This window comes from Poecile atricapillus, chromosome 28 (assembly GCF_030490865.1).
Source record: "Poecile atricapillus isolate bPoeAtr1 chromosome 28, bPoeAtr1.hap1, whole genome shotgun sequence".
Lineage (NCBI taxonomy): Eukaryota > Metazoa > Chordata > Aves > Passeriformes > Paridae > Poecile > Poecile atricapillus.
The window spans coordinates 1235942-1263188 of NC_081276.1; the positions used below are offsets into that span (position 1 = coordinate 1235942).

A 27247-nucleotide genomic window follows, 5' to 3' on the forward strand; every position below is an offset into this window, starting at 1 on the left:
GCAGCCCCACAGCTCCACCTGATCCGGGAATTGGGGAGGGTCCTGCAGCCCCACAGCTCCACCTGATCTGGGAATTGGGGAGGGTCCGGCAGCCCCACAGCTCCACCTGATCCGGGAATTGGGGAGGGTCCTGCAGCCCCACATCCCAGCCTGGATCCGGGAATTGGGGAGGGTCCTGCAGCCCCACATCCCAGCCTGGATCGGGAAATGGGGAGGGTCCTGCAGCCCCACATCCCAGTCTGGATCCGGGAATTGGGGAGGGTCCTGCAGCCCCACATCCCAGCCTGGATCCGGGAATTGGGGAGGGTGGGACCCCTCCACAGATCCAGAGTGATCCAGGACACCCAGACAGCTCCATGGTGATCCAAGAGAGTGCAACACTGGGTAATTCCAGCTGGATCCAGGGAATGCAACACTGGATAAATCCAGCTGGAACCAGGGAATGCAACACTGGGTAATTCCAGCTGGATCCAGGGGATGCAGCACTGGATAATTCCAGCTGGATCCAAGGGATTCAACACTGGATAAATCCAGCTGGATCCAGGGGATTCAACACTGGATAAATCCAGCTGGATCCAAGGGATTCAACACTGGATAAATCCAGCTGGATCCAGGGGATTCAACACTGGATAAATCCAGCTGGATCCAAGGGATTCAACACTGGATAAATCCAGCTGGATCCAGGGGGTGCAACACTGGATAATTCCAGCTGGATCCAAGGGATTCAACACTGGATAAATCCAGCTGGATCCAGGGGATTCAACACTGGATAAATCCAGCTGGATCCAAGGGATTCAACACTGGATAAATCCAGCTGGATCCAGGGGGTGCAACACTGGATAATTCCAGCTGGATCCAAGGGATTCAACACTGGATAAATCCAGCTGGATCCAGGGGATTTTACACTGGATAAATCCAGCTGGATCCAGGGGATTCAACACTGGATAATTCCAGCTGGATCCAGGGGATTCAACACTGGATAAATCCAGCTGGATCCAGGGATTCAACACTGGGTAATTCCAGCTGGATCCAGGACAGGATCCAGGACAGGATAACCCTCTGCAGCCCTGGCATGATCCTGGGGGCTTCTCCTGGTCCCAGTTTCCCGGTGTGGCAGGACAGGGAATGTCACCGGGAAGGGACAGCAGCACAGCCCCGGGGTTGGGGTCACCCCTCACCAGCAGCTCCACGGGATCCGGGAGGAGCAGGATGGAGTTGGATTCATTACCCGAGGTAATTAAAACCCAGGACAAACCTGGGCTACCCTGGCAGAATGAGGCTCAGGGAGGTCACACTGTGGTCCGTGCCCCCACTCCAGGAGATTTTTTGTCTGGAGCAAGGCTCAGAAAGGAAAAACTCACTGTTCCTGTGGAATCTCTGCTTTTTCTCTGTCTTTTTTATGCCCTAATTCTAGGATTTTTTTTTTTTTTTTTTTTTTTTTTTCCCCTGAGCTGCCATGGTGATCCTGCTGAGCTCTCCAGCCTCTTCTTGGAGATGGAGCTTTTATTCCACCCACCAACACCCAGCACACTCCAGGAGCTTTGGGATCTCCCTCACAGGTGAGCAGGAATCTGAGCTCCTCGGAGCGGCCACTGAGCCAAGCCCTGATGATTTCACTCCCTTTAATTCCCTTTACAAGGTGAGAAGCTTTTCCTGCTCGGTGTTCCCGGGCTGATGTCATGCCTCGGGTAACTCATGTGCTCATGAGGTCATTTTACAAACAGAACCCTCCGGGGGGACCGATCCAAGGTTTTGTCCTTGGTGAGGAGGCTCCTGATGGAGCTCGGATCCCTCGCTGGAGACGCAGAGATCCATGGAGAGGATCCCTTTGGTGGACTGGCCCCTCAAAGATTTTAATTCTTCCTTCTCCTCCACTGCCATTCTTTCCTCCTCCCGCTTCCCAGCCCCTTCCTAAACGAGGTGGGATTTTTGGGCAGCGTCCATCTGGCAGCTGCTCCCTCTCCCTGTTTTCCCAGCTTGCAAATCAAAGCCGAGCCCCGCTCGAAGGTGCTGCGGGAGGGGTCCCCAGAGCTTCCCCCCAAACCTCGCAGCTGCGGCGGGGGAATGGCTGGAATTTCCTGCCCTGGCTGCCCTGGGTGAGGCTTGTGCGGGCACATCCCAGGGCACATCGCATCCCAGGGCAGGATCCGCCTCCTCTCACCCCCTGGGATGGGTTCCTGGGGATGGACACGCTCCCAGCACAGCGCAGAATTCCCGGGATGAGCTCCCCATGCCAGGGATGATGCTCTGGATCAGTAATTCCCCATCCCGGGGCTCCTCACCGCGGTTTTCCCTCATCCAGGAGATGCAGATGGATATTCTCTGCTGAGGGATGGGATTTTCTTGGCCGCTTCCCAGCCGGCACCACGGCTCCAGCCTGGGGGGAAAAATCTCTGCGTGCTGCTTCTCTCCAGCTGCTTCCCGCTGCCGTGGATGCTCCATGCGGGAGCGACGTGCCCTGTGTACACATCCCTTTCCCCAGTCACGCTCCGGTGACTAATTCCCTCCTGATGGGCACGTGGAGCCTCATCCGTGTCCGTCTTCACAGATAAATACGTTTATTTCTCCTGGAGGTCGGACTGACAGCGACTTCCCCAAATTCTCCAGCAGCTTCCGTCCTCGTTCCTCGTCCGAAATTGTGCTTTGTGCTTCAAGAATCATCCGGGCTCTCAAAATCTTATGGATTTAAGGAGGTTTTGGGGTTGTCTTTCCTTGTAGCATTTTTCTTGATGGAAGGTTTGCTGTTTTGGGATGTGCCCAGGGTGGGTTTGGTTTCCTTCATCAATTTTTTTCCCATCATTTAAAGCATCCACACTTAAAATCCTACAGTTTAAAGGAACTTTCTAGGTTATCCTTCCCTTTTATTGTGTCCTAAGGGTTTCCTTGGTAAAAGAGATGCTGCTCCGGGATGTGCCCAGGTTGGATTTGGTTCCTTCCAACCCATTTTTTCCCTTTGCTCAGTATTGGAAAGCATTTTGGAGGAAGGATTTAGAGCTGCTCTGGCTCCCTTGGAGCTTTGAGCTTCATTCTTGGGCTCAGCACCACCTTCCCAAGGGATCACAATGCTCCCAAAAGCCTTGGCCTGGGATTATCTCCTGGATCCACACCAAAAACTGAAGGAAAAGGCTGTTCTGGCACTTTGGAAGGATGGGATTGAACAGGAAGATGCTCCCACTATGGAAAAGCTGCTTTTTAAAGCTTTAAATAAATAAATAACTGTCCCATCAATCCTGGCCAGGCTGAGCTTGTTCCCTGAATACCCTGAGCTGGAAGGGACTCACAAGGATCAGGAAGTCCAACTCCACGATGCTCTCAAGGGATTCTATTTAATGTCTGTAAACTGAAAATCATCCTCAGAGGAGCACAGACCCTACCTGGAAATCCAGGGAGCCCATCCCGGAAAGAAGCTCCTTGGGAAGCAGAGAACATCCTGGTGCCAAAAGCATCTCCGGGTGGTTGTGGGGTGAGCGAGGACTTCCCAAGCCAGATTTCCATTTTTGGAGGTCGGAGCAGAGGCATTTCCTGCACTTCCTGGGCTGAGGGGGCTGGGACTCGGAGTTAATCATTGACCGTGGGTGCAGCCGGGGCAGGAATGTCTTTGTCCAAGTGGAGCAGAAGTCTCATTTTTGGGAGATGCCGTAAACTCGCAGCAAAGGGAGAAAAATGCGATTCCTGCTGTGCCGGGGCAAAAGCTGCTTTTTGCTTTCCTGACCCGTCCTGGTTGTCTTTGATTTGGAAACATCCAAAGGTCACCGTGGTGTCCACTCTGCAGATTCATCGTGACAGCGGGATAGGAAAACACGGGATGAGGCTTCCCAAACATCCCACGCTGGCAGCAGAGGGAGAGCCCGGTCCCCCATCCCTCCGTGCCCCTTTCCAGACCTGAAATGAGCTGGGATGGAGCAAACCCCACCTGGGGCTCTGCCTTGGCTGAGGGATTTCTCATCCCGAATAATTCCTGGTGTTTCCAGCTCCAGCTTCCCTTGAGGCCAAGCCCCGGGGGCTGCCTGGAGCTTCGTGTGGTGGCAGCAGCCAGGCTGCTTCTCCCTTCTTATCCTCTGGATGAAAAAACACCATGGGAAAGCACAAATTGCCTTTTTTCCAGGGAATATCCTCCCTGCAGCATCCAGCTTGCTCAGCCTGAGTGGCTTTGGGGAGCACTGAGGTCTGTAGGAAGTGGGAAGGATCTGATCCCTCTCTGTCGGTCCCAGGGGTCTCTGGGCACTTTCTGGGGATCCTTTGCTCGACAGCTGCGAGGAACTGATAGCCCTAAAATCTGGAAGGCAGTACTTCCCCTCTTGCCACTCTTGTGACAAGGAACTCTGCAAAAAAACCCAAAAAACCCCCGAGTTTCTGCCAGCTGGGGCAGCTGCAGGGAATTTCCTGCATTTTGGGGAATTGGAGCCCTCTGGAGCCCCCTGCTCTGTGTCCTTGCCACGCTCCCCACTGACCACCAGCGTCTGGAGAAGGGAAAAATGTTATTTATTTGGAATTATGGAATGGTTTTGTTGGAAGGGACCTTAAAGCCCATCCCAGGTGCCATGGGCACCTTCCACTGTCCCAGGGTGCTCCAGACCCCATCCAAGCTGGCCTTGGACCCTTCCACACCTTTCAGGGCACAATCTGAGCTTTTCCTGGCCTCCCCAGAGTTCAATCCTCCTCACCCTCAGCCCATCCCATCTGCTCCTTCCCTGGGAACCGCAATCCCCCGGGCATCCCCGCTCCAGATCCGTGCCAGGAGAGCTGTGCCAAGATGAGGGACCCACACGGGATTCATTAACTGGAGAGGAACCTTCACCCTGCTGGGAAAAGGCTCTGGATTAAGCTGACCTTCAGCACCCAGTGTGACCAGGAAGAGCCGAGGAAACGTGGGATGCAGCGGCTGCGCAATCCCCTCTTGCAGGCTGGTGAGGACACGCTGGGACATTTCATCATCGCTCACTCAGGATCAAACCAGGGCTCCCAAAATCCCTCTTTTATGGCCCTTGCTGGGCTGTAAATCTCCAGCTTCCACTGCTGGCGCCTTTGGGGGAAAACATCCGGCTCCAGCAAACTTTGATGCTCTCGGAGTGCGTCACTCCTGGATACAGGGCTCGCGCCCACGGGCAGAAAATTCATTGCAAAAGCAGAACCTCGGGATTTTGGGGTTTCTGCCAGGTCTTGCTCAATGTCACCGGAGAGGTCGGGGCCTCTTCCTGCACCCAGACATTCCAAGGGCTCCATCTCAGCTCTGGATCAGCACATTTGGCACCCTGGGCACGGTGGAGGGGGCTGGTGGCTGATGTGGACACGGAGATGTCCAGAGGGGAGGGAATGGTTGGGGTGGTTCTGCACTTGTGTCCTCCTGGGGTGATGCTCCTTCTCCTTTCCTCCCTGGATTTGGGAGGCTGGAGGGTTGCAATCGCCCCGGCTGATAAAATCCCTGGGAGAGGGATCACAGCAGGCTTGGGGCTCTGGGAATTCCCGGTGGGAAGGTGCTCCAGGAGCCGAGTTCATCCCTGCCCACCTGCTGTGTGAAAATGTCCCACTCGGGGTGCCCAAATCCACACGGGATGAAGCCCCGGAGATAAAGCTGAGGTTTCCCTGTGAGCCACACCTGGGATTTCCTTCCAAGGTGGATTCTGTGGGAAGGGAAAACCAGTGAGATGGGGAGGGGATCAGGGGGGCTCCATCCTGCAGAGCAGGGCAGCGGAGCCGAGGCCGGGACGATCCCCTCCGTGTGCTCATCCTCACAAAACTTCTCCCTTCCCGTGGTTCAGGGTGAAACACTCGGTCTCGGCTTTGCCTCGGGCAACCTCGTGAGAAACGGGGTGAGAAAAGCCGGGGCAAGGCTGGAGCCGAGCCCCGAGGAGGAGCGGGGGATAAACAGCCGTAAATCAGGGGATTAGCGCACGTTCATCCCTGGCTGGAGCACGGCTGAGCTCCAGGAGCTTGGATCAACTTCGGGACACTCGGGAACGGCCTCGCCTGCCCCGGGGGGACCTGCCCGTTTCCTCACGCCACCGGCAGCTTCTCATCCCTCCGCTCCGAGCATCCCTGGGGAGAAACCGGGAGAAGAGCGGTGCTGGGGCTCGTTCCCACTGTGGATTTGCTCCTGTCCGGAGCGCTCTGGCACGGTGCTGCCCGGCACACGCGGCCCCGCTGGATCCGAGCCACCGGGCGCTCCCGGCTCCATCCCCGCTGCCTCCCTCCGGGATGACGTAACCCCGGCCACGGTTGCCTCAGAAGGATCCAGGCTCGGGATGAAGCCATCCCTCGGCCTCACCTGGCCGCTGGGATAAGATCCAGTGAGGATCCCCCGGCCACGAGCCCGAGCTGCCGCCTCCCCAGCCCGTCCCTGATCCGCTGGGATTTCGGGAAGGAGCGGATCAGCCCCGCTCGATAGCGGCCACCCGACCCGCGAGGTGCCTGAGGATGCGGGGATGGGAAATCCGTGCTTGGAATGCTGCCCGCAGCGCTCCTGTCTCGCACATCATCATCATCATCATCATCATTATCATCATCATCATCCCCTCTCCATCGCCCCGCTCCGCCACCGCCGGGGGGTGGAGGTGAGAGGGATTCCCCGAGTCCTGCCATCCGTAGGGAAAACGGGAGGTAGAAGGGAAATATTTGTGTGTGAAAAGGAGCATCCCGTGTTTTTTATGTCCGCAGCTGCAAACCAGTTTGAACATCCCCCGGCTCCAGCACTGCCGGAGCTCCTGCTGGAAATCCCGGGCGGAGAGAAGAGGAGAGGAGAGGAGAGGAGAGATTCCTGCCGGGAGCTCTCCGGCGTCACTCTCCGGGGAGGGGGGACGGAGGGCGGGCAAAGTTCGCTCCTATAAAGTCAGGTCTGATCCTCTTCATTCATTCCCCTGGCAGCACCGCCGGCAGCAGCAGCTCCGGCCTCTGCACAAGGATTGGGAGCAAATCCTGCCCCGGATCCGCCGGGATTCTGCGGGATGCTGAGGACAGCGATGCCGAGCGGGGCCGCCCTCACCTGCCTGCAGCTCCTGCTGCTCCTCTCGGCCGTGGATTCCCGGCCCCACACGTGGGACCAGGACAGGTTCCAGCTGGAAGCCGTCAAAAAGGAGATCCTGGAGCGGCTGGGAATGTCGGCTCCCCCCGTCCCCCGCCGCCCGCTGGACCAGGAGAGCATCCAGAGAGCGCAGCGGCTCTACCGGCAGAAAGTGGCGGAGCTGGCGGGGAACCGGAGCCGGGAGGGGGAGGAAGAGGAGGAAGCCGTGTCCGGGAGCCGGCGGCTGCACCGCCTGACCCCCACCTGTAAGTGTCCGTGGCTCGGTGCCACCCCCCGAGCCTCATCCCCCCGGGACACCCGTTTGTCCCAGCGTGTCCCGCGCTCGGGAATGTCACCCCGCTGCCCGGGGACATGACCGGGCATGCAGCACCGTGCCACGCTGATCCTCATCCTGCTCCTTCCTCTGCCCTGCAAGTGGGGAGGAGTCACCGCTTTTTGCTTAAAACCACCGAAAATCGGGGGTTGGGATGAGAGCTTTGACCGGCGGCAGCTCGGGGGCTCGGAGTGGGGCTCGGGGGGTTTGGGGGTGAGCGGAAGGAGGAAGGGAGGTGCCATCCCTCGATCCCCAGCTTGAGCTCCAGTCCGGGGGTTTATCTGCATCTGGGAGGGATTTAGGGAAATAATTTAGGGAATTAACGTATTTCCCCTCCTGCTGCTCGGGCTGGGATGGGACGGTCGGGGGGGCTCTAATGGGTCCCGGGGCGCTTCTCTGGCACCAGCAAAGCTGAGACCCTCCAGCCTGGGGGTCCCTGGAGATGGCGGCTCTGAGGACGAGCAGAGCAAAGGATTTCCAGCATCCCTCAGGCCGTGGGTGATTCCCTGCGAGCGGGGGCTTGGCAGGAGCTGATCCCGAGCCCGGGAATTGCCGGCTCCTCACAAGAGCTGTCCCCTCTGTCCCCGCAGTGTTGCGCTGGCTGGACACCCCCGAGGGACATCAGGACCCTGAAGGACACCGGGACTCGCAGGGACACCGAGAGCCCCGCGGTCCCCACCGGTACCACCTCCTGCTGTCCCGCACCGCGGATTTCCACCGGCAGCTCCGGGTGCTGCAGGCGGAGCTGAAACTCTTCAAGCAGCCGCTGTCCCCTCCCGGCGCCTCGGTGCCACCTCGGGTCACCATCTACACCCTGCGGGGGGCTGAGGGGACCCCCCAGCTCCTGCTGAGCCAAGAGCTGGACCGGGATTCCCGGAGCCTGGAGCTGACAGGAGCCATCCAGCCCTGGCTGGCCGGGCCCGAGGCCACGCTGCGCCTGCGGTTGGATTTCACCGCAGATGTCTCGGCCGCCCTGGCCACCTCCGAAGGGGAAACGCTGGTGCTGGAGGTGGAAACCCAGGAGAAGCCGGCTCGGGCGGCCAGGAGAGCTCGGGGGCTGGAGGAGGAGTGCGGGAAGAGCGATGGGAAGTGCTGCCTGAAGTCGCTGAAGGTCTCCTTCCAGGACATCGGCTGGTCGGACTGGGTCATCGCCCCCAACAGCTACTACATGAGATTCTGCGAGGGTTCCTGCCCCCACAACTACAAACCGGCCAGCATGCACGCCCAGATCAAATCCCGAGTGCATTCCCTGTCCAAGGCCACCCCCCCGCCCTGCTGCGTCCCCGCCGGCTACGACCCCATGGTGCTGATGCACCTGGACAGCGAGGGCAGGCTGGTGTCCAGCCTCTTCGAGGACATGCTGGTCACCAGGTGCCACTGTGCCTGATGGCAGCGCTGACAGCCCCCACCGGGGTGGGACAAAGCCATCCCGACTCCCGGCAGCTCCAGCACCCCAAAATCCAGATCCTGCAGCACCAAGTGACTCCTGTGACAGCCCTGGAACCTCCACTGAGCTCAGCCCTGGGGTCTCCAGCACCCCAAAATCCAGATCCTGCAGCACCAAGTGACTCCACACCAGCCCTGGAACCTCCACTGAGCTCAGCCCTGGGGTCTCCATCATCCACACCCCAAAATCCAGATCCTGCAGCACCAAGTGACTCCACACCAGCCCTGGATCCACCACTGAGCTCAGCCCTGGGGTCTCCAGCACCCCAAAATCCAGATCCTGCAGCACCAAGTGACTCCTGTGACAGCCCTGGAACCTCCACTGAGCTCAGCCCTGGGGTCTCCAGCACCCCAAAATCCAGATCCTGCGGCACCAAGTGACTCCTGTGACAGCCCTGGAACCTCCACTGAGCTCAGCCCTGGGGTCTCCATCATCCACATCCCAAAATCCAGATCCTGCAGCACCAAGTGACTCCACACCAGCCCTGGATCCACCACTGAGCTCAGCCCTGGGGTCTCCAGCACCCCAAAATCCAGATCCTGTGGCACCACATGCACCAGCCCTGGCTCTGCTGCTCAGTTCAGCCCTGGGACCTCCAGCTCTGCCACCCAGCTCAGCCCCAGCATCTCCAGTTGTGAGCTCTCCCCCACAATAACTTATTCCCCTGCCTCTTCTCTGATTTAAATCCGTATTTTATTGAGCAGGTGGATCCTTCCCACCCAAGAGGTCCCCGATGGGGGGTGGGTCCGTGCCCAGGTGTCCATATCCCACTCCAGACTTCTCTGCTCAGAGACTTATTTATGCAATTTATTTATTTCTAACTTATTGTATTTTATAGCAAAATATCCTTTTTTAGGAGGTGAAGAGGAAGGGGGTTTTGTGGTTTTCTATTTTAAATATTTCTATAAAATCAGAAGGATGTAATAATAATGAATAAAGTGATTGTAACGGGGGTTCCGGGGGTCTCTGACTGGACCCCTGCTCCTCGGACCCTCAGCTCCCCTGGGATCTGACTCCACATGGATTTGCTGGTAAATCCTCACGGAATTTCCAGTGCCAGCATGTGAGTAATGCCCGGGCACTGCTCCCAGAGACCTTTGAGTTGTTTGTGTCCTTGGGAAGGCACAGCCCTGACCCCTGGGGGGGTCACCCAAAGGTGACCATTGCCCCATTTCCCAGCCCTGGGACCACCAAAAGGGATGGGGAACCCCCCTGGGACCCCCAGGGACTCCCCATGGCTCAGTGGGATGGCTCTGCTGGTCACAGCTCCCTTCTGTCCCCTCTTCCAGTGTCACCTGGGCTGTCCTGGGCAGCGGCTCCTGGTGGGGACCTGGGGGAGGTGGAATTTGGGATCTCTGCTCTGGGGTGGGGGTTTGGGGACCAGGGACTGAGGGGTTCAAGCTCTGGAGGTGGCTCCTCTGGGGACAGGGACTTGAGGGACCTGGTCTTGGTCCCTTGGGAGCCCCACTTTGGGGACACGAGCTCTGGGGACCTGTCCCTGAGGGTCCTTTAGGACCCCCTGCTTTGGGGAGATATCCTTGAGGGTCCTGGTCCCTTGGGACCCCCACTTCGGGGACACAGGGAGTTCCAGGGACCATCCCAGTGGGAAACCCCAGGGTTACCCACAGATCACGAGCTAGGTGAGTAATTAGAGATAATTAAACCATTTAATGGGGCACAGTGAAACCTCCCAGGGGCTGAGGTGACACCCAGACAAGCCATGGGTGCCCTATGTCCCCATGGCACCCAAGAGCTCGGGGTGCCACCAGGAGGATTTAAAAAAAGGAGCATTTTTAGTTCCCCAAAGTGGCGGATTGAGCAGGAAAAGAGGGCGCAGGTGGCACCGGATGTCCCCAACCGCCAGCACGTCCCCAGGCGAGCTCACACCCAGCTCTCCATCGGCCCCAGAAGGGGAAGAGGAAGCCAGGGCCGTGGTCAGCCCCAGCTCCTCCGGCCGGCCCCAGGGACCCCGAGCGTGTCCCGGCCCCGAGGCTCCGGTGCCGGCGGATGCGGCGTCCCCGCGGTCGGTGGCCGCAGCCCCGGGAGGAAATGTCAGCTCAGCCCTCACCTCAGTGTGAGAACTGGGGCGAAGGAGGGGACTGGGGCTGTTCAAAAAAATCCCCCTGCAAAGGCGTTCTCACGGGATGAGTGTGCGGGAAGCACGCGTGAATGTCCCTGTCCCCTCCGGGACAGCCGGGACGGGGCATCAGTGGGGGACAGAGAGCGTCCCCCCAGCCCTCCCAGTGTCCCCCCAGCCCCTCACTGGTCAGGAATGATGTAGACGTCCTCGGTGGGGCCCAGAGTGTTGGCGTAGATGGGCTGGTCCCCGGGGTCAGCTGTGCTCTCCAGGAAATAATCCTCATCTTCCAGGACCTGCGGGCTGGGGAGCAGGGGAGCCTCAGTGAGGAGGGAATGTCAGGGATGGGATCCATGGGATGGGATGGGATGGGATGGGATCCATGGGATGGGATGGGATGGGATGGGATCCATGGGATGGGATGGGATGGGATGGGATGGGATGGGATGGGATGGGATGGGATGGGATGGGATGGGATGGGATGGGATGGGATGGGATGGGATGGGATCCATGGGATGGGATGGGATGGGATGGGATGGGATGGGATGGGATGGGATGGGATGGGATGGGATGGGATGGGATCCATGGGATGGGATGGGATGGGATCCATGGGATGGGATGGGATGGGATGGGATGGGATGGGATGGGATGGGATGGGATGGGATGGGATGGGATGGGATGGGATGGGATGGGATGGGATGGGATGGGATGGGATGGGATGGGAAGGGTCAGGACGCCCCATCAGGGCACAGCACAGCAAGGAGGGGACAGAACATTCCCGGAATGTCCCTTCCCTGTGCCGGAGCCTCACCTGTAGCGCTGCTCCTGCCATCCCGGTGCCCGTCCCGGGGCCATGCCGGGACACACGAAGACGTTCTCGTAGTCGGGGGTGTCGGTGACATCGGCGGTGCCGGCCCCGCTGTCCCGGCTGATGTAACGGGGCTGCCGGAGGTTTCCGGGGGGATCCTCCTTCCCCGTTCCCACTCCGGCCACCGCGGCCGCCGCTCTCCTTCGCCGGTACCGAACGGCAGCGGCGGCGCCCAGAGCCACCAGCACGGCCCCCGCAGCCCCGGCCAGCCCGGCCAGCAGCCCCGCACCGGAGCCGCACTCCCGGCCGTGGAAGTCGGTGATGTTGAAGCGATGCCCGTGGGAGGTGAGGCAGAGACAGCGGATCCCCGAGCGGGAGCAGGGGGCCAGGACGGTGCCCAGCAGGTCACAGCGGCAGGACACGGACAGGGAGCTCAGCGTGGGCTGGAAGGCGGCGGGGGGCACGGCGGGGAGGGGGTTCCCCTCCAGCCGCAGGCTCCGCAGGGCCGTGGCGTTGGCGAAGAAGCCGCGGGGCAGCTCCCGCAGCCGGTTCTCCGCCAGGTCCAGCTCCTCCATCCTGGGCCCGAGGCGGGACCGGGGGCTCAGGGCCTCGATGCCGTTGTGCCTCAGCACCAGCCGGCGCTGCCGGTGGAACCGGCTCCAGTCCAGCTCGGCACATCCACGGCTCCGGTTGCTCAGGTCCAGGTCCTCGGAAGTGTCCGGCAGCAAGGCCGAACAGGGAGCCACGGGGGTCACGGGGGTCACGGGGATGACGGGGATTACGGGGATGACGGGGGTGACAGAGATCAAGAGGGTGACAGGGATCACGGGGCGCAGCAGCAGCAGCAGCAGGGCCGCAGGGAGCCCCATGGTCCCTGCGCTGCACCGGGAGCCTGGTGGGAAGCAGGAATCAGGACCCCCATTGCCACCGGACCCCCCCTCTCGGTACAAACCAGAGCAGCCCAGCCTGGCCCCCACCCCACTCCCGCTGTTCCAGGGCTGGGCAGCTCCTGGGGGTCCCAGCGGGGCATTTCCTGCCCCCCTTCCCCCTCCCAACCCCCGACTCGCCTGCGCTCCGGCCGCTGCTGCCTGGTGTGGGGAAGAGGAACAGGCGGGTCCGGCTGTCCCGTGTCACCCCGGCAGGGCGTAGCCGCTCCCGGGGGGGTAGGGGGGCAGCACCCCCAAATCAGCACCCGCTGACCCCTGCCAGACCCCCCGCTCCTTTCTCGGGGTGCTGAGCATCCCCCTGGCACTGGCTGAGTGTCCCGATGACCCCGGTGACCCGCGGGGTGGGGGGACACTCGCGTGGGCCCACAGAGCCCCCCCGGTAGCACCGGGACCCCACCCGAGGGGGAGGAACCGGGTGGGAGCCGGGGGTCTCTGTGGTGTCCGTGTCCCCTGGCACGGTGGGTGTCCCCATCCCGGTGTCCCCTCCCCGTGGCTGCAGCTCAGTGTCCCGAGGGCACCGTGTTCGTGTCCGCTCCCCATGTCCAAGCCCCTCTGGTGTCCATGTCCCTCCACGTCCATCCCCCGTGTCCCCCCCCGTGTCCCCCCCGTGTCCCCCCGTGTCCCCCCGTGTCACACCGTGTCCGTGTCCGCCCCCTGGTGTCCGATTCCTTCGTGGTTACCTGCTTACATCCCCGTCCGTGTGTCCCCCCCGTGTCCGTGTCCGTGTCCACCCCGCTGTGCCCATGTCCACCTGCCACATCCGTGTCCCTCTGTGTCCCGTGGTCACCCCCCCGTCACGTCCATCCTCCCAAATCCGTGTCCCTCCATGTCCATCCCGGCTCCATCCCCTCGTGTCGCTGCCCCTTTAAGTCCACCCCATCGCGTCCGTGTCCACCCTGTCACATCCGCGTCCCTCTGTGTCCCCCGTGTCCCCCTGTGCCCCCCTCCCACGCCCACCCCTTCATGTCCGTGCCCACCCTTTCGTGCCCGTGTCCCTCCGTGCCCACCCCCTGGCGTCCGTGTCCCCCCCGCCGCAAATCCACGCTCTGCATCCTCCGTGCCCACCCCCCCGTGTCCCCCCGTGACCTCCGGGTCCGCGTCCCCTCGTGTCACTGCCCCTTTAACTCCTGCCCACCATCCCCCGCGTGTCCCCGTCCCTGATGCCCACTCCCCCCGTGTCCTTGCCCCTCCATGCCCACCCCCCTCGGGTGCGTCCCCCGTGTCCGTGCCCACTCCTCGCCTCCGTGTCCCCGCGCCCCCCGCGCCCCCCGCGCCCACCCCCTCGGCTCCGCGTCCACCCTGCCACATCCGCGTCCCTCTGTGTCCCCTGTGCCCACCCCGTGGTGCCCGCGACCCTCCCCGCGTCCCCCTCCCCGGGACCCTCCCTTCCCTCCCTCCCTGCTCGGTGCGGACCCCACCGCCTCCCCCCGCCGCCATCGCCCCTTTAAGCGCGGCGCGCGGCGCGGGGGGGGTGGTGGCGGCGCTGCCGGAACAGCCGCGCGGGGGGGGCGCGGCGGTTTCAAGCTCCCCCTCGGGCGCGCGGCCGCAGCCGGCGGGGCCGGGCCGGGCCGGGCCGGGATGGCGGCGGGGGCGGCGGGGGCGGCGGGGGCCGCGCGGGGCCGGGCCCGGGGCCGCTGACAGCCGCCGCCGCGCCATGTACGCCAAGGGCAAGGGCTCCGGCGTGCCCTCGGACGGCCAGGCCCGCGAGAAGTGAGTGCGGCGCCGGGCGGCGGCGGGGGACGGCCGGGGCGCGGAAGTTTTTGCCGGGGCGGGCGCCGGGGGAGCGGGGACGGAGCGGGAAGGAAGGGGGGGTGGGGGGTGAGATCGGGAAAAGCGGGGGGAGATCGGGGGGCGGGCGGACCCCCCGGCCCCGCCCCGCCGGGGAGCACCGGCAGCCGCGGGGCAGCGGGAGCTGGCGGGGGTCAGCCGGGCACCGGGAGCCGGGATGAGCCCCCCGGTCTGCGGCATCCCCCGGGGCGCCGGGAGCCGGGATGAGCCCCCCGATCCGTGGCATCCCCCGGGGCGCCGGGAGTCAGGATGATCCCCCTGGTCCGTGGCATCCCCCGGGGCACCGGGAGCTGCGGGGGCATCGGGAACCGGATGATTCCCCCCGGTCTGTGCCATTCCCCGGGGTACCGGGAACCGGGATGATGCTCCCCGGTGCGTGACTTCCCGGGATAACGGGACCTGGGATGATCCCCCTCGGTCCGTGGCATCCCCCGGGGCACCGGGAGCCGCGATCACGCCGTGGCTAACGAGAGCCGGCATGTGCCCCCCGGGTATTGCCACATCTTGGGGCACCGGGAGCTGCGGGAGCACCTGGACCCGGGAGGATCCCCCCGGTGTGCGGCATCCCCGGAGGCACCGGCAGCCGGGATGCCCCTTCCCCGACCGTGCCATCCCCCGGGGCACCGGGACCCGGGATGATCCCCCTGCTCCGTGCCATCCGCCGCGGTACCGGGAACCGCGAGCGCCCCGTGACTGCCGTGAACTGGGCTGTGCCCCCCGGTCTCTGCCATCCCCCGGGGCACCGGGAGCCGGGGTGATCCCCCCGGGCATCGCCATCCCCCGGGGTACCGTGACCCGTGGTGGCACCGGGGCTGCCGGAGCCGGGATGTGCCCGGTGCGCGGCATCCCTGAGGGCACCGGGAGCCCTCCCCGGCCGTGCCATCGGGCACCGGGATGGCACCGGTGCTGCTGATGCTCCCCCGCCCCTGCCACCCCCGGTCCCCGGGAGCGTGACCCGCCGTTCCCGGCTGTCCCCGTCCTGCTGTGTCCCAGCGCCCGAGGCCACCGCGGTCCCCGGGGCAGCTGCTGGGGCCGGGGGGCTGCGCCCACCGTGGGGGGCCCGCAGGTCCCGTTCGTGCTCCCGGGAGGGGCTGGAGCAGCGGGGGCTGGGCCCCGGGGCTCGGTGAGTGTCACCTGCCGGGGGACAGCCGCGCTGGCACCATCCCGTGTGGGAGGTGTCACCTGTCCCGGAGCCACCCCAGCGCTGGGAGCGCGGAGCGCGTGCGGTGGCACCGCCGGGAGTCACCCGGTGTCACCCGCGGGACCAGCGGGGTCCCTCGCAGGGAGGTGACATCGAACCTCCGTCATTAATTCTGCACTAATTGCTCCGTCCTGGCTGTTTCCCCGTGTCCCTCCGGGTCTGTCCGTTGGGTGGGGGTGTCACCGTGGGGGTGGCAGGTCCCTGACGCTGGCGCTGTCCCCGTCCTGTCCCCCCCCCCCCAGGCTGGCACTCTACGTCTACGAGTACCTGCTGCACGTGGGGGCCCAGAAATCCGCCCAGACCTTCTTGTCGGAGGTAAGGGGGGGAGGGCGGCACCCTCGGACCCCCCATCCCAGCCCTGGGGGGGTCCCGGAGCCCCATCCCCGGTTGGGGGCTGCTGACCCCCCCTCCCCTCCCCGCAGATCCGATGGGAGAAGAACATCACGCTGGGGGAGCCCCCCGGCTTCCTGCACTCCTGGTGGTGGTGAGTTGGGGTCTGGGGGGGTTGGAAAGGGGGGGACCCCCCACCCATTACCCCGGGAGAGGGCCTGGGAGCTGCCCCCCCCCCAATTCTGCCCCCACATCGCCTCGTACCCCATAAACCTAAACCCGTCCCTCTGCTTTTCCCATCAGCGATTTGGGGGCCCCCCCTTTCCCTCCCATCCCGGCCCCCCCGCCCGGCTCCTCCAGATGGATCCAATTTGGCACCAAGGGTGGAGCTTGGGGGGGCTCCCAGCCCCGGGGCTGGACCCCCGCACTGGGGGGGCCCCAGCAGAGCCCCCCGAGGGGGGCGGTGGGGATGTGGGGGGCACCCACGGTGATGGGGGGGGCTGGGGGGGTCATTGAATGATCACTTGGTGATTTTGGGGAGGGGGGACACACACGGTGAGGGGGGGGCTCAGCTGGCACCCAGCCAGCACCCCCCAAACCTGGGGGCAGGGGGGGACACCCACAAACAGACTCGGCCCCTCTGCTGTCCCACAGGCAGGGCGGGGGGGCGCGGGCAGGGGACCCCTCCCCACATCCCGCTCCGGGATGCTGCAGCCTGATGTAAAGTCCCAGGAATTTGGGCTCCGGCCGTAGCGACCGTTTCCAGGGAAAACAGCGGCAGCGCCGGAGCCGGGAGGCCCCCGCCGAGGGTGGGGGGGGGGGGGGGACACGGCCGCGGCCCCCCCGCCCCATCGGTGACACCGAGCCGAGGGGCTCGGGGGGGACACGGGGGTACAAATTGGGGAGGGGTCCTCACTCCCTCCCTCCCGTTCTCCCAGCGTTTTCTGGGATCTGTACTGTGCCGCTCCGGACCGCCGCGAGACCTGCGAGCATTCCAGCGAGGCCAAAGCCTTCCATGACTACGTGAGTGCCTCGGGATGGGTGGGGGGGGGGTCCCCGCTGCGCCCCCCTCCCCTCCCCTGCCCGCCCCCGGGCCCCCCCCGCCGGGGTTCCCGTGCGCCGCCAGCCCCGGATCTGTGGGTGACCTATTTCACAGGGTGGCGGCGGGGGAGGGGTTAATCCCTGGGGGCCTGGCTCAGTGCCCCCTCCCCCCCCCCCACCGAGCCCCCGGGGACCCCGGTGTGCCCATCCCCCACTGTCCCCCCCCCCCCAGGGGACAGAGACCCCCCCCATTTCCCCTGTGCCCTGCCATGGGTGCGGTACCGGGGTGTCACCCTGTCCCACCGGGGGTGTCCCCCTGCCCCAGCGGGGGTGTCACCCTGTCCCACCGGGGGTGTCACCCTGTCCCCCCCCCCCCCCACGTGGTGTCCTGGGGGTCCCTGCAGGATTGGGGCTCCCTCCCCTCCCCAGCACTGAGGGGACCCCCCCAGAACAGCTCTGCTCCTTCCCAGTGCCAGCTCTGGGGGTTTAATCACAGAGTCAGCAGCCCCCGCTGCTCCCGGTGCTCCCAGCATTCCCGGTATTCCCGGTATTCCCGGTATTCCCGGTGTTCCCGGTATTCCCGGTATTCCCGGTATTCCCGGTGCTCCCAGCATTCCCGGTATTCCCGGTGTTCCCAGTGTTCCCGGTATTCCCGGTATTCCCGGTGAACCCGGTATTCCCGGTATTCCTGATATTCCCGATATTCCCGGTATTCCCGATATTCCCGATATTCCCGGCATTCCCGATATTCCCGGTATTCCCGGTATTCCCGATATTCCCGGTATTCCCGGCGTTCCCGGTATTCCCGATATTCCTGGTGAACCCGGTATTCCCGATATTCTCGGTATTCCCGGCATTCCCGGTATTCCCGGTATTCCCGATATTCCCGGTGTTCCCGGTGTGTCCCTGTGCCAGAGCCCAGGTGCTGGGGGTGCTGGGGGGACACCGTGCCCTGGGATGGGGAGGGGTCCCTGGGATGCTGCGGGATGCAGGAGAGCGCAGGATCCGTGTCCCACGGGATGCCGTGGGGTGCCGTGGGGTGCCGTGGGGTGCCGTGGGGTGCCGTGGGGTGCTGTGGGGTGCCGTGGGGTGCAGGATGATGCTGTGGGGTGCAGGATGATGCGGGACCCACTGCCCCACAGGATGCAGGGTTCTGTGGGATGCAGGATGCTCTGGGATGATTTAGGATGCCCTGGAATGGTTTAGGATCCCGTGGGATAATTTAGGATGCCCTGGGATGATTTAGGATGCCCTGGAATGATTCAGGATCCCCTGGGATGATTTAGGATCCGCTGGAATGATTCAGGATCCCCTGGGATGATTCAGGATCCCCTGGGATGGTTCAGGATCCCCTGGGATGGTTTAGGATCCCCTGGGATGGTTCAGGATCCCCTGGGATGATTTAGGATCCCCTGGGATGGTTTAGGATGCCCTGGGATGGTTTAGGATGCCCTGGGATGATTTAGGATCCCCTGGGATGGTGCAGGAGGCTGCGGGCTCCACTCTCCCGCAGGATTTGGGGTGCTGGGACGTGTCGGGTGCCCCCGTGGGGCGCTGCCAGCCGGGGGCTGCTGTGGCACCCGCGGTGACACGGGGGGGACACCATGGGCTGCGGGACAATCCCTGGCCCCGTGGATTCGGGACCCTGCTGCCCCCAGGAAGCCCCTCACCCCCGTGGGGGTCCCGTGGGGTCCGTGGGGTCCTGTGGGGCTGCGCTGGCGCCGCAGGGGTTGCAGCAGGACCCCCCCCCCCCGCCGCCCCCGGCCCCCGGCGCTGCGCAGAGCTGATTTCCATGCTGGAATTAATGAGGCTGCCGGTGCGGTGACGGTGACGCCGGGGACATGGCGCGGGTCAGGCCACGTTGCCATGGCACTGCTGCCTGGCAGAGCTGGGGAGCGCTGGGGGGGCGCAGCCCCACGGCCCCCCCCGCACCCGCTGGGGTGCCCCACGCAGCCGTGACCCCATCCCAGTGCCCGGCTGGGCTGAGCTGGGGGTCCCAGCACGGAGCCCCTCGCCTTCCCATGGATGCTGCTCCCACCCCACCCCCCCGGCACATCGGGACCCCCGGGAGCATCCCGGTGACCCCAAAAAACCGGGGGGGTCCTGCCTGTGCACAGTGGTTGTGGGGGGGGGGGTATTGGCAGCAGCTGCCCCACAGCGGGGTCTGGGGTCCCCCCTGAGGTGAGGAGCCCCCAAACCTGCCCCCCCCCCCCCCCCCACGTGTCCCCCCCCTCCAATTTTCATCCTCCTGACCTTGAGCCCGCAGGAGGAGCCTCAGCTCCCCAACCTGTTGCCATGGCAACTCTGCTGTGCATCACCGACAGATGGGGGGGACGGGGGGGCCCCCATTTGGTCCCTGCTCTGAGGGGGCAGCTCCGTCACCCCCGTGAGGGACAGCGGGGGCCTCGGTCTGTCACCATCGCTGCCTCTGGGGCAGCTCGGGGGGGTCCCCAAGAGGGGGCACGGCCTGGGATCCCCCCCCCCCAGGACCCCCATGGATCCCAGGCGCCCACCCCCATGGGGTAGAGACCCCATCTGAGGTGTCCCCAATGCCATCCCTGTCCCCAAAGCAGCAGCAGCAGCAGCAGCGCTCTCCCGTCACCCTCCGAGCACAGCGGGACCCCCCAACCCCGCCGGGCTGGCTCGGGGTGGGGGGCGCAGGGCCCCCCGAGTGGAGGGGGCAGCGCGGGGTCCCCCCCTTCTCCTCCTCCTCCTCGCCTCCAAATTGAAACCAGTTGTGGCGCAGGGGCCGAGCCGGAAAAGCGGCGCATTCCTTCCCCCCCTAACAGCTCCCCTCGGACGGGGCCGGCCGGCGAGCGGGGCCAGAGCCCCCTGCCCGCGCCCCCTGCCCGCGCCCCCCGTCCTGCTCCCCGTCCTGCTCCCCGTCCTGCTCCCCCCATCCTGCTCCCCCCATCCCGCTCCCCCCATCCTGCTCCCCATCCTGCTCCCCATCCCGCTCCCCCCATCCTGCTCCCCCCATCTGCTCCCCCCGGTCCTGCTCCCCCCTTGCCCGCTCCCCCCGTCCTGCGCCCCCCGGCCCGCTCCCCCCATCCTGCTCCCCATCCTGCTCCCCCCATCCCGCTCCCCCCATCCCGCTCCCCCCATCCCGCTCCCCCCATCCCGCTCCCCCCATCCTGCTCCCCCCATCCCGCTCCCTCCATCCCGCTCCCCCCATCCCGCTCCCCCCATCCTGCTCCCCATCCTGCTCCCCCTGCCCGCTCCCCCCATCCCGCTCCCCCCATCCTGCTCCTCCCGTCCTGCTCCCCCTGCCTGCTCCCCCCATCCCGCTCCCCCCATCCCGCTCCCCCTGCCCGCTCCCCCCATCCTGCTCCCCCCATCCTGCTCCCCCCATCCCGCTCCCCCCATCCCGCTCCCCCCGTCCTGCTCCCCCCATCCCGCTCCCCCCGCCCTGCTCCCCCCATCCTGCTCCCCCCATCCTGCTCCCCCCATCCCGCTCCCCCCATCTGCTCCCCCCATCCCGCTCCCCATCCCGCTCCCCATCCTGCTCCCCATCCTGCTCCCCCCATCCCGCTCCCCCCATCCCGCTCCCCCCATCCTGCTCCCCCATCCTGCTCCCCCCGTCCTGCTCCCCATCCCGCTCCCCCCATCCCGCTCCCCCCATCCCGCTCCCCCCATCCCGCTCCCCCCATCCTGCTCCCCCCATCCCGCTCCCCCCATCCTGCTCCCCATCCTGCTCCCCCCGTCCTGCTCCCCATCCTGCTCCCCCCATCCTGCTCCCCCCATCCTGCTCCCCCCATCCCGCTCCCCCCATCCTGCTCCCCCCATCCCGCTCCCCCCATCCTGCTCCCCCCATCCCGCTCCCCCCATCCCGCTCCCCCCATCCCGCTCCCCCCATCCCGCTCCCCCCATCCTGCTCCCCGTCCTGCTCCCCCCATCCCGCTCCCCCCATCCTGCTCCCCCCATCCCGCTCCCTCCGTCCTGCGCCCCCCGGCCCGCGGGGGTCCCCCCGTCTCGGGCTGGGGCGAGCTCGGTGCCGGGGCTGGGGGGGATAATGTGGGTCTGGGGGCGGTGGGGACCCCCCCCCCCGGCCCCGCTCTGAGCTTTGTGTCCCCCCCGCAGAGCGCGGCGGCAGCGCCCAGCCCGGTGATGGGGACCCTGCCCCCCGGGGATGCCATGGCCGGGGGTCCCGTGCCCCCCGCCTTCTTCCAGGTACCGACCCCCGCGCCCCGCCGGGGTCCTCCGCGTGTTTGGGGGGGCGGGGGGTGACACCCCCACCGCCCCACGGCCCCCCAGCAGCCCCCCCCCGTGAGGTCACGGCCCCCTCCCAGCGGTCACAGCCCCCCCAAGCCCCCCGCCCATAATCTGTTGTGTTTCTCTCCAAGGCTCCTGCGGGTGCCCCCCCTCCGCCCCCCACCCCCGGGGTGCCCCTGCTGGGCCCGCACGGCCAGGTAAGGGTGGGCACGACCCCCCCAGCCCCCCGGCACGGCCCCGGGCCCCTCCCCACGACCCCCCCAGGGTGACACCGACCCCCCCCCCCCCATCCCCAAACCCCGGCTGACCCCCAAACCCCCCCTCTCTTGCAGCCCTTCATGTCCCCCCGCTACCCCGGTGGTCCCCGGCCCCCTCTCCGGATGCCCAACCAGGTGAGGCTGCCGGGACCCCCCTCCCCACAAAAAGGGGGTGCAGCCCCCCCCACCCCAGCACCCTGACCTTGTGTTGCCCCCCCCCGTTGCAGCCCCCCGTGGGTGTTCCCGGCTCCCAGCCGCTGCTGCCCAACGCTATGGACCCGGCTGCGCGCTCCCAGGGTGAGCTGGGGGTCCCTGCGCCCCTCCCCGTCACCCCCCCGGAGCCCAGGCTGGGTTTTGGGGGGCGCTGCGGGGGTCTCACACCTCCCCCTCCCCGCTTTGTGCAGGGCATCCCGGAATGGGGGGCCCGATGCAGCGCATGAACCCCCCCCGAGGCATGGCCGGGATGGGGCCACAGGTACGGGATACTGGGGGTACTGGGGGTACTGGGGATACTGGGGATACTGGGGGTACTGGGGATACTGGGGGTACTGGGGATACTGGGGGTACTGGGGATACTGGGGGTACTGGGATATGGGGTATGGGGTACGGGATACTGGGATACTGGGGGTACTGGGGATACTGGGATATGGGGATGTGGGGTATGGGATATGGGATACTGGGAATACTGGGGATACTGGGCATACTGGGATATGGGGTATGGGATATGGGGATGGGATACGGGGTGGGGACAGGGATTTGGGGATGGGGACAGGGATATGGGGATGTGATACGGGATGGGGACAGGGATTTGGGGATGGGATATGGGATATGGGATATGGGGACAGGGATTTGGGGATGGGGACAGGATTTGGGGGTGGGATATGGGGTATGGGGTATGGGATATGGGGACAGGGATTTGGGGATGGGATATGGGATGGGGACAGGGATATGGGGATGGGATATGGGATGGGGACAGGGATTTGGGGACAGGGATATGGGGATGGGATATGGGATGGGGACAATGCCAGGGGTGTCCCAGCCCCGCTGACCCCCCTCCTCTCCCGGCAGAGCTACGGCAGCGGGATGCGCCCCCCCCCCAGCTCGTTGGCCGGCCCTGGAATGCCCACCATGAACATGTAAGACCCCCCCGTGCCCCCCCCGTGACCCCCCCAGGGTGGGGGGAGCCTCAGGACCGGCAGGACCCCCCCTCACTGTCCCCGTTGCCTTCCAGGGGTCCTGGTGGCCGCGGGCCCTGGCCCAATCCCAACGCCAACTCCGTAAGTTTTGGGGTGGGGTGGGGGGGGTAACACCTTGGGGGGGTCCTGTGGGGGTGCTGCCCCCGTGTCCCCCCCCCCCGTTCTGACCCCTCTTTGTCCCCCCCCAGATCGCCTACTCCTCCTCATCCCCTGGGAATTACGTGGTGAGTTTTGGGGTGCACTGTTGGTGTGGGGAGGGGGCTGCAGTCACCCTGTGACCCCCCCCCACCCCAAACCCACCCCCCCCTTTTTTCCTTCCTCCTTTCCAGGGCCCTCCTGGGGGTGGGGGCCCCCCCGGCACCCCCATCCTGCCCAGCCCCGGAGGTGAGCGAGGGGATGGGAGGGGTGAGTGGGATTTGGGGGTGTCAGTGGGATTTGGGGTGTTGTCAGTGGGATTTGGGGGGCTGTGAGTGGGATTTGGGGTGTTGTGAGTGGGATTTGGGGTGTGAGTGGGATTTGGGGGGCTGTCAGTGGGATTTGGGGGTGTCAGTGGGATTTGGGAGGGTGTGAGTGGGATTTGTGTGTGTCAGTGGGATTTGGGGGGGTGTGAGTGGGATTTGGGAGGGTGTCCGTGGGATTTGGGGTGTTGTGAGTGGGATTTGTGGGGCTGTCAGTAGGATTTGTGTGTGTCAGTGGGATTTGGGAGGGTGTGAGTGGGATTTGGGGGTGTGTCAGTGGGATTTGGGGTGTGAGTGGGATTTGGGGGGTGTCAGTGGGATTTGGGGGGGTGTGAGTGGGATTTGGGGGTGTCAGTGGGATTTGGGGGGTGTGAGTGGGATTTGGGGGGGTGTGAGTGGGATTTGGGGATGTGAGTGGGATTTGGGGGGGTGTCAGTGGGATTTGGGGGTGTCAGTGGGATTTGGGGGGGTGTGAGTGGGATTTGGGGATGTGAGTGGGATTTGGGGGGGTGTCAGTGGGATTTGGGGTGTGTCAGTGGGATTTGGGGGTGTGAGTGGGATTTGGGGGGGTGTGAGTGGGATTTGGGGGGCTGTGAGTGGGATTTGGGGGTGTCAGTGGGATTTGGGATGTCAGTGGGATTTGGGGTGTTGTCAATGGGATTTGGGAGGGTGTGAGTGGGATTTGGGGTGTTTTCAGTGGGATTTGTGGGTGTCAGTGGGATTTGGGATGTTGTCAGTGGGATTTGGGGGGGGTGTGAGTTGGATTTGGGGTGTTGTCAGTGACATTTGGGGGGCTGTCAGTCAGTGGGATTTGGGGGGGTGTGAGTGGGATTTGGGGGTGTCAGTGGGGTTTGGGGGGCTGTCAGTCAGTGGGATTTGGGGTGTTGTCAGTGGGATTTGGGGTGTTGTCAGTGACATTTGGGGGGCTGTCAGTCAGTGGGATTTGGGATGTTGTCAGTGGGATTTGGGGTGTTGTCAGTGGGATTTGGGGTGTTGTCAGTGGGATTTGGGGTGTTGTGAGTGGGATTTGGGGTGTTGTCAGTGACATTTGGGGGGCTGTCAGTCAGTGGGATTTGGGGGGACCACCTCACCCCCCACGTGTGGTGTCCCCCCAGACTCCACCAACTCCAGCGAGAACATGTACACCATGATGAACCCCATGGGACCCGCGGGGAACCGGCCCAACGTGAGCTCCGGGCTTGGGGACAGGGATCGGGGCCAGGGGGGATCCCCCCAACATTCCTTAACCCCTTCCTCACCCCCCCTTCCCCTGCAGTTCCCCATGGGGCCCGGAGCCGAGGGGCCCATGGGCGGGATGAGCGCGATGGAGCCGCACCACATGAACGGATCCTTAGGTGGGTGACACCCCCTGGGGACAGGAGGGGTCCCCTGTCCCCTCCAGCACCCCCAAAATCCCAAATCCTGGGGGATGTGAGCTCCTCCTGGGGCTGGATGGGCTCGTGCAGCGGGAGGAACGGGGTCAGGGGATGAGCACGGATTTGGGGGCACACGGGGATTTGGGGGTGCACAGGGGGATTTGGGGGTGCACAGGGGATTTGGGGGTGCACAGGGGGATTTGGGGGTGCACAGGGGGATTTGGGGGCACACACAGGGGGATTTGGGGGTGTACAGGGGGATTTGGGGGTGCACACGGGGATTTGGGGGTGCACAGGGGGATTTGGGGGTGTACACGGGGATTTGGGGGCACACAGGGGGATTTGGGGGTGCACAGGGGGATTTGGGGGTGCACAGGGGGATTTGGGGGCACACAGGGGGATTTGGGGGCACACAGGGGGATTTGGGGGTGCACACGGGGATTTGGGGGTGCACAGGGGGATTTGGGGGTGTACACGGGGATTTGGGGGCACACAGGGGGATTTGGGGGTGCACAGGGGGATTTGGGGGTGCACAGGGGGATTTGGGGGCACACAGGGGGATTTGGGGGTGCACACGGGGATTTGGGGGTGTACACGGGGATTTGGGGTTGTACAGGGGGATTTGGGGGCACACACAGGGATTTGGGGGTGCACACGGGGATTTGGGGGCACACAGGGGGATTTGGGGGCACACAGAGGGATTTGGGGGTGCACAGGGGGATTTGGGGGCACACAGAGGGATTTGGGGGTGCACAGGGGGATTTGGGGGCACACAGGGGGATTTGGGGGCACACAGAGGGATTTGGGGGTGCACAGGGGGATTTGGGGGCACACAGGGGGATTTGGGGGTGCACACGGGGATTTGGGGGTGCACACGGGGATTTCGGGGTGCACACACGGGGGGATTTGGGGGTGTACAGGGGGATTTGGGGGCGCACAGGGGGATTTGGGGGTGCACACGGGGATTTGGGGGCACACACGGGGATTTGGGGGCACGGATGGAATAAGGGATACGTGGTTTGGGAAGGACACATGGATTGGGGGGTCATGGATTGGGGGGTCATGGATTGGGGGGTCATGCATTGGGGGACACGTGGATTGGGGGGTCACTAACACCCCACTGTCACCCTGGCAGGCTCCGGGGACATGGATGGGCTGCCAAAGGTGAGCTGGGGACCCTGGGACCCCCACGGTGCTGGGACCCCATTTATTGGGATACCCCCCATGTGCTGGGACCACCCCCATTTACAAGAACCCCATTTATTACCCCCCACCATGTACTGGAACCCCATTTATTTGAGCTCCCCCATGTGCTGGGACCACCCTCATTTACAAGAACCCCATTTATTGCCCCCCACCATTTACAAGAACCCCATTTATTGCCCCCCACCATTTACAAGAACCCCATTTATTGCCCCCCACCCTGTACTGGGACCACCCCATTTATTTGGAGCCCATTTATTGCCCCCCACCATTTTCAAGAACCCCATTTATTGCCCCCCACCCCATACAGAGACCCCATTTATTACCCCCAACCATGTACTGGGACCCCATTTATTACCCCCCACCATTTACAAGAACCCCATTTATTACCCCCCACCCTGTACTGGGACCACTCCATTTATTTGAAGCCCATTTATTGCCCCCCACCATTTACAAGAACCCCATTTATTACCCCAACCATGTACTGGGACCCCATTTATTGCCCCCCACCATTTACAAGAACCCCATTTATTGCCCCCCACCATTTACAAGAACCCCATTTATTGCCCCCCACCATTTACAAGAACCCCATTTATTACCCCCCACCATTTACAAGAACCCCATTTATTACCCCAAACCACGTACTGGCACCCCGTTTATTGCCCCCCAACCCCACCAGAACCCCCCAATAACCCCCACCCCCCCTCATTAACCCTCTCCTCCCTTCCCTCCAGAGCTCCCCCAGTAATTTGGGGGCCCTGAGCAACCCCCCCGGGACCCCTCGCGACGACGCCGAGCTGAGCAGCAATTTCCTAAATCCCTTCCAAAGCGACAGCGTAAGGGACCCGGCGGGGACCCCCGCGGACCCCCGGGGGGGCAGGCGGCGAGGGCGGGGGGCCCGGGGGGGGCGCGGCGGCGGCGGCAGCAGCCGGGGACGGGGGGGTTCAGCCATCAAACCCCACTGGCGACCCCCCGAAATTGTGTCACCACCACCGGCGGCGGCGGCGGCAGCGGCGGCGGCGGCGGCGGCGGCGGCAGCGGCAGCGGGGGGGTCGCTTTGGCCGAGCGAGGCGTGAAAAAGGAGGGCGGCTCTGGAGAGACCCCAACCCCAGCACCGGGACCCCCTCCTCTCACCCCGGGACCCCCTCCCCGGGCTCTAACGCCGCGGTGTCTCCGCTCTCTCTATAGTACTCGCCCAGCATGACAATGAGCGTGTGAGCCCCGCGCCGAGGCCGCCGACAGCCAGACGCCCTCTCTCACCCACCACCGAAAAAAAAAACAAAACAAAAAAAAAAATACAAACAAAAATCAAAATATTTCATTAATTTTAAAATAATCAGCCCCACCCCCTTTTCACACCCCCCTTCTTCCACCCACCCAAGCACCGCCCCGGTTCCTCCCCTCAACCCCCCCCTCCCCAAATTCCGCCCAAGTCACGCCCCCCCCTCCTCATCCTCCCCTTTTTACCGTCCCACCCCTGCGACCCGCTCCTCAAATTTATATATATATATATATAATTTTTTTATTTTTTTTTTCCCCTCCCGAGTGAACACTAAAAAGGAGAGGAGGAAGAGC

General features: G+C 64.3%; 3 protein-coding genes across 4 annotated transcripts; 2 read left to right on the plus strand and 1 right to left on the minus strand.

The window, feature by feature from the left end:
- The first annotated feature begins 6956 nt into the window (after positions 1-6956).
- GDF15 (growth differentiation factor 15) lies at positions 6957-9162 on the plus strand. Its single transcript, XM_058859052.1, has 2 exons — positions 6957-7263; positions 7922-9162. The coding sequence occupies exons 1-2, from the start codon at positions 6957-6959 to the stop codon at positions 8716-8718; spliced, it is 1104 nt and encodes a 367-aa protein (XP_058715035.1). The 3' UTR covers positions 8719-9162.
- Positions 9163-9262: 100 nt separating this feature from the next.
- LOC131589452 (leucine-rich repeat-containing protein 25-like) lies at positions 9263-13204 on the minus strand. The gene is made up of 3 exons (XM_058858997.1): positions 12731-13204; positions 11667-12555; positions 9263-11158 (listed from the first exon to the last, which is right to left on the minus strand). The coding sequence occupies exons 2-3, from the start codon at positions 12530-12532 to the stop codon at positions 11038-11040; spliced, it is 987 nt and encodes a 328-aa protein (XP_058714980.1). The 5' UTR covers positions 12533-12555; positions 12731-13204; the 3' UTR covers positions 9263-11037.
- Positions 13205-14188: 984 nt separating this feature from the next.
- SSBP4 (single stranded DNA binding protein 4) lies at positions 14189-27008 on the plus strand. 2 transcript variants are annotated; one of them, XM_058858993.1, is made up of 18 exons: positions 14189-14320; positions 15842-15914; positions 16022-16083; positions 16868-16952; positions 21051-21140; positions 21314-21379; positions 21515-21574; positions 21667-21736; positions 21844-21914; positions 22508-22575; positions 22671-22716; positions 22824-22859; positions 22965-23019; positions 24209-24279; positions 24370-24448; positions 25605-25633; positions 26407-26508; positions 26861-27008. In XM_058858993.1, exons 1-18 carry the CDS (start codon positions 14265-14267, stop codon positions 26888-26890), a joined length of 1149 nt encoding a protein of 382 aa, XP_058714976.1. In that variant the 5' UTR covers positions 14189-14264; the 3' UTR covers positions 26891-27008. The 2 variants fall into 2 exon arrangements, with proteins under 2 accessions (XP_058714976.1, XP_058714975.1); XM_058858992.1 differs by lacking the exon at positions 21314-21379.
- The last annotated feature ends 239 nt before the right edge of the window (positions 27009-27247 follow it).